A 6,000-nucleotide genomic window follows, 5' to 3' on the forward strand; every position below is an offset into this window, starting at 1 on the left:
ATCCCCGTTAATTTTTCAATAAGAAGATGAAGGTGGCAAAACGTTTGGGTCTTTCTTCCTTGACCTTCTAGCTGTTTGTAAACTTCTTAAGCATTACATACTAAATGGGCATTAAATTAAATTAAAAAATTTCAATGGAATTATGATTTTGATTCTCTCTAAAAATTAACGGGGATTTCAACGGTGCTTATAGATTTTAAGAGAAATGTTTAGATTAAAAGATATCACGATTTTCCGACGCCAGGACGTGATATCTTTCAAAATCGATAAAAAGCGAAATTACTCTGAAATGGTTGAGAATCGGACCATGGACAATATGAACTTTTTTGTTCATTTTAGGGTGAAGAATCTACTGGAGAAGTTTGTAGCACGAGTAGCAATTCACCCTGTATAATCCTTGAAATTCTACATGCTGTATTGTAAAAGTGAGACAACATACTCCACAATTTCTTTAAATTCACTAATTTTGTGGTCCACTTGACCAATTAATACATTACAATTAATTAAGGTTTTTAGTTGAGATGAAAAAAAGTTAATGGCACGAGAGGGATTCGAACCCACGACCTTCGGCTAGATACGCCACTGCTCTCACGATAGCTCAGGTGGTAGACTTTTTTTCATCTCAACTAAAAACCTTAATTAATTGTAATACTCCACAATTTTCAATTAAAGCTGTTTTTCAAATTTTCTATAATGAAAGCTTTATTAAAGATAAAGTAAAGTAATTCTTGTCATACAGGAGGGCTTAAAGTCCAATTTCTAATTTGGTGCCATGGACGAGGGATCAAACCATTCTACAGTACTTTCTTCACGGTATTCACAATTAAAAATACCTGGACTGCCAGGATTTGAACCCAGAACTGTTAGCATTGCAAATAATAGTCAAATGCTTTAATCTCTCAGCCACCACAGTCCTCTTGAAAGCTTTACTATTTTTTCAATTTTAATTTACAAAATTCTTGACTTGCATCTTATATATGTAATTTATTTTATCTATAAAAGGATTTTTCATTTTTAGATGTGTTATCGATTTGTCAATGCTGGAAAGGGAGAAAACGCACAGAATTAAACAACCACTGGATGAATGCAGTGGGCATATATTTTTACTATTAACCATTAGTGGTACGACTGCATCGGAAACAATTTCTGACCTCACTTCCTACGATGAAAATCCAAAGGAAAAGCAACTCCTAGAGAGTAGATACGTGAGAATAAATTTAAACATTTGTATTCATATAAAAAGGCAACCAATAAATTATTAAATATCTGTTTTAGTCATTGTTAAGAACTTTGGAAAACTTAAAAGACGTCGGCCATTTGACTGTAAGAGTGTACAGAGCTCAAGGCCTAGCTTCAGCAGATCTTGGAGGAAAATCCGATCCATTTTGTGTTCTCGAATTAGTTAACTCAAGGCTACAAACACAAACAGAATATAAGACACTCTGTCCATCTTGGCAAAAAATATTCACATTGTAATACAACTTTAACCTTTAACTCATAAAAAAGTTAAATTTTTAGTAGTACTTTTTTCATTTTTAATTAATAAAAGCAAATCATCAATAGTCAATTATTTAATAAGCTTTAGAACAATAGATATACATCATTTGTGAGATTAATTTCATTTTTGTAGCAATATTAAAGATATAACTTCGGTTTTGGAGGTAACAGTCTACGATGAGGACCGTGACCACAAAGTTGAGTTTCTTGGAAAAATTGCTATACCGTTGCTAAGGATTCGAAACAATGAGAAACGATGGTATGCTCTTAAAGACAAGAAACTTTTTGGACGAGCGAAAGGGAACTGTCCGCAAATCTTTTTAGAACTCTCTGTTGTTTGGAATCCAGTAAGTTCCCTAAATTGTATGCCGTTCTTAAAATTAAAATTATACCTTAATAAAATAATATTTTTTTAATAGATTCGAGCTTGCATACGAATAATAAATCCAAAGGAAGAAAAATTCATGAGGCCTGAAATAAAATTCAAACGACAAGTTTTTGTCAGAAATGTAATGAGGTTGAAAACAATTGTAATGTGGTTTTATGATATTTCTAAATATATAGAGTAAGTAATTTAAATGAGCTTTATTATTATTACTTATTACAAAATATAACAATATTATATTTAAATTATGTAATTGGCAGGTTTTCAGTATCAAAAATTTAATATTTTGCTGGACTAGCAGTTTCTTCTGTTTTTGTATAAAATATGTGTATTATCCTCTGAATTGCTCAAATTTATATTAAAAGCATTTTTAATTATTATAAATCAACAATTTGCTAAACTGTTTAATTTTCACGATTTTCAGAGGCCTCTTCGAATGGGATTCAACATTCCAGAGCATTATAGCCTTTGTGATGTTTGTTCTTTTGTGCTACTACTTTGAGCCGTACATGTTACCTGCAGCAATGTTACTTATCTTTCTCAAATGTTATATTGTAAGTGGACATCTATTTGAATTACCATGAATACACCACTAAATTATTTTTCTAGGTCCAGAAAGTGACTGGAACTTGGGGTCATAATGATGAAGACGACGAACCTTTAGGAGATGAAGAAGAAGACGAGGATGACAAGGATAAGGTAACTTTTTGTTCAAGCGCACAAATAAATTTAAATCAATTTAAAGATATTTTTGTAATATTATCATTATTATTCCAGGAAGAAAAGAAGAGTCTTAAAGAAAGGCTGCAAGCAATACAAGAAGTCACACAAATTGTTCAAAATTCTATAGGTTATATTGCAACTTTAGGAGAGAGTATCACCAAGTGAGTACTATGAAGATAACAATAAATCCTAAAATCATATTCACTATGATCCCCCAGGATATGAGCGAATTACCTCAACTTACTTTCAAACCTTCCTCAGAAGGCCATATTTTTAACCAAACTATACAACACCTTTCTGCGCACCACTCACTCCACATAACCTCTTGCAGACCCATAAGCTTTCATCTGGGACTTCCAAAATTCTGATTCCTTTTAAATGATTAGTACCCATTTTAGATTCATAGAAAATCATTCCTTCTCACCAATTAGGTTTCTGTTCCCATCATTCTACGATTCTGCAACGTTTTACAGTTGTTGATACCATTTCCTTCGTTATAGGAAACAAAGAATATTGCTGGATGTAGCTTTTATAATGCATTCTTTAACGATAAAATTAAAAATTAAATGCTTCTTATCCACTCCTTATTTACTTATCCTGGAATTATTTAACTGACTTCTGCTTCTGAGAGAGATGAAGCAGCACATAATCATATATCAGACAAATACAAGTTGGCTGGCTACCCACAAGGGCACACTCTTAGTTCCATCCTGTTTACCATTTACATTACTGCCTTCCAACACCATCATTACCATTGCAATATTGTCTTCTAATTAAGGTTTTTAGTTGAGATAAAAAAAGTCAATGGCACGAGCGGGATTCGAACCCATGATCTTCGGCTTGATATGCCGCTGCTATACCACTTGAGCTATTGTGACCTCGAACCACTCGGACACTAACTTCCCATCTCAACCCCACCTTTTGAATTTTCCCTCCTTCTGGTGGGTTCGAATCCCGCTCGTGCCATTGACTTTTTTATCTCAACTAAAAACCTTAATTAATTGTAATATATTAATTGGTCAAGCGGACCACAAAATTAGTGAATTGTCTCCTAACTTGAATACTATCCAAGTACACCTTAAAACAAAGACTGGTCTTCCTGTGATTTCCAAAATCCTTGAAAGACTCCTTATAATCGATCGAGGAAGATTTTCAGAGTCACTGCCACCATTTCCTTTGCCTTAGTAAAGAAAGAGTGTTGCTTGACCGTATTGATGTGGCCTCTAGGCATCTTGTATAAACTTAAATGCTTTCTACCCACCTTTTTTTACCGTATCCCGGAATCTGATTTAATCCGGTGCTTCAGAGTGAGGTGTGACCAATACAAGCCAGTGTCCCACAAGGGAGCATTCTTGGTCTTATCCTGTATACCATTTACAATGCTGGCTTTCCTACACATCCTAAAACCATCACGTGGATGATATCACAGTTATCTTCTAACCTATATCCTATTCAAGCGACATCCAAGTGCACTTTGAGTTATCAAAAACTAGTGTAAAAAGTATCAAGACCGAGCGAAGAAAAATGTACCCAGTGTACATTGAAAATACCTTCACTGTACATTATCATCAAGGTGCTACCGACTTTCAACCAAGTCATATACTTAGCACTATACATAGACAATAGTCTAATGTGGAATCCCACACAAGACTTAAGAAACAGGAACTATGAAAACTTGTAGATCCAAAAAAGGAACTACCACGTCCACTTTAGAAATGGAGTGAAACTGGTGTTCCACTATCCAGCATATCAAATCCTTAGAATCAAGTCTTGAAATTTTTAAAGCTCCTTAATGCGTCGCTAAACACACAAAGTCCTCAACATTCCTTTGGTCAATCAACTGATCCGATCCCGGTTCCAAAAGTTTCACACCAAGCTCTCAATCCTTCTTAACCCTACTGCCCCTTCCTACGATGGCCTCGAGACCTTCTTGCCCTTTTGCCAACATTGGGTGGTTTCTGTTAACTTGTTCCAGTTACAGTGCTGGCCATAGCAGTGCTGTGACCTGGAGAAAAAATTATTATTAAAAAAATAATAATAATAATAAGAATGTGTATTTTTGTTTTAGTACTTTCAACTTTACTGTTCCATTTCTGACTTACCTGGCAGTTATAATTTTAATCGGGATTACAATTGTGCTTTACTTTGTTCCTGTACGATACCTCATACTTATATGGGGTGTGAACAAATTTGCGAGAAAACTCATCAGGCCTCATACAATTCCTAACAATGAAATTTTAGATTTAATATCTCGAGTTCCTGATAATGAAGATTTGGTAAATGATTTTTTTAATACTTGTAATTTACATTAACATTATTAAAAAATTATGCATTTTTGATCCGTAGATTTCATTCCGGGAGCTTCGTACCCAGTCAACCTCTGAAGGAGAAAGAAGACGCGACCAGAGGAAAAAGATTAAAATAACGTAACAAATTTGTGATAAACTCGACTTATATTAATCTTAAAAATTCAACAAACGAACTATTTAAAAAATGTTTTCTCGTTTAATACATTTTTTGCTCATGTCCTATTATAATCTAAATACAAATTTATAACTCTAAGTTCGCTAAAATATTAACTCTTCCATTGAGTGTGCTCTTATTATAGTAGAAAGTTGAAAGAAAATAACAGAACAAAAATGTAACATTTAAAAAGAAGAATAAAATTAACAATAATAAAGAGCCAGTTTAGAAGTTTAAAAACTGTATTTGGATAAATCGTATATGTTTTACTTGATTTCATTCCAATTAGTGAATTTGAAATATTAATTTCCCATTATGTGCCTTTTGTGTTCTTTCTTCATAAAATGAAATGTATTTTTATGGAATATAAAAAATAAAATATAAAAAAAATAATAAAAAAAACACCAGAGATTTCAAAAAGACTGAGTCCTTAACTATTAAATAAGCTTATAGGGATCTCTGCTTTTTTAATATTACTCTCATTTCTTAAAAACATTGAATTTTATTGAACTCTATCAATATTATAAAGTTCTATAGAAATGTTTGATACATATTGTTAGTGTGTGTTTTAAAAGTCCCAATTTCAATAAAAACATTTATATTTAAAATTGAATTTATGTCTATTGAATAGCTTCAACTTTTAAAAAAAAATTCTTAATGTTGACAGTACTTGTTATGTATATACTATTACTTGTAAATAAAGCTATAATAATGTTAATATGTTTTACTCAATGCACTCTACCAGCAGGATATTTTAAATACTTTCCTGGTAAAATATTAATGAATTTTACGTTTGGCAAGGGTGACTCTTAAGCCCTATATTGCTTTTTATATTTACTGACATCCTGTCCTGGCCTCAAGAGTGGTGTTCACGTCAGTAATGCCAAAGATAAAGTTATTGTTATGATAGGTGCCTGTGCAAATGAATAAAA

General features: G+C 32.7%; 1 protein-coding gene across 8 annotated transcripts in view; it reads left to right on the top strand.

The window, feature by feature from the left end:
• LOC106664767 (multiple C2 and transmembrane domain-containing protein) overlaps positions 1–5,705 on the top strand; it is a 131,078-nt gene extending 125,373 nt beyond the window's left edge. For 7 of the 8 annotated variants that reach the window (XM_014390758.2, XM_014390759.2, XM_024228154.1 and 4 more), the window contains 9 exons: positions 1,019–1,205; positions 1,276–1,472; positions 1,631–1,844; positions 1,917–2,062; positions 2,307–2,436; positions 2,492–2,581; positions 2,660–2,766; positions 4,674–4,881; positions 4,952–5,704. In XM_014390758.2, the coding sequence (XP_014246244.1) occupies positions 1,019–1,205; positions 1,276–1,472; positions 1,631–1,844; positions 1,917–2,062; positions 2,307–2,436; positions 2,492–2,581; positions 2,660–2,766; positions 4,674–4,881; positions 4,952–5,035 (1,363 nt within the window). In that variant the 3' untranslated portion in view covers positions 5,036–5,704. Of the gene's footprint in view, positions 1–1,018; positions 1,206–1,275; positions 1,473–1,630; positions 1,845–1,916; positions 2,063–2,306; positions 2,437–2,491; positions 2,582–2,659; positions 2,767–4,673; positions 4,882–4,951 lie in introns of all 8 variants that reach the window. The other variant, XM_024228156.1, reaches the window with a different exon arrangement.
• Positions 5,706–6,000: the final 295 nt, after the last annotated feature.

This window comes from Cimex lectularius, unplaced genomic scaffold (genome assembly GCF_000648675.2).
Source record: "Cimex lectularius strain Harlan isolate CLEC.00 unplaced genomic scaffold, Clec_2.1 scaffold154, whole genome shotgun sequence".
In the NCBI taxonomy this organism is placed as follows: domain Eukaryota; kingdom Metazoa; phylum Arthropoda; class Insecta; order Hemiptera; family Cimicidae; genus Cimex; species Cimex lectularius.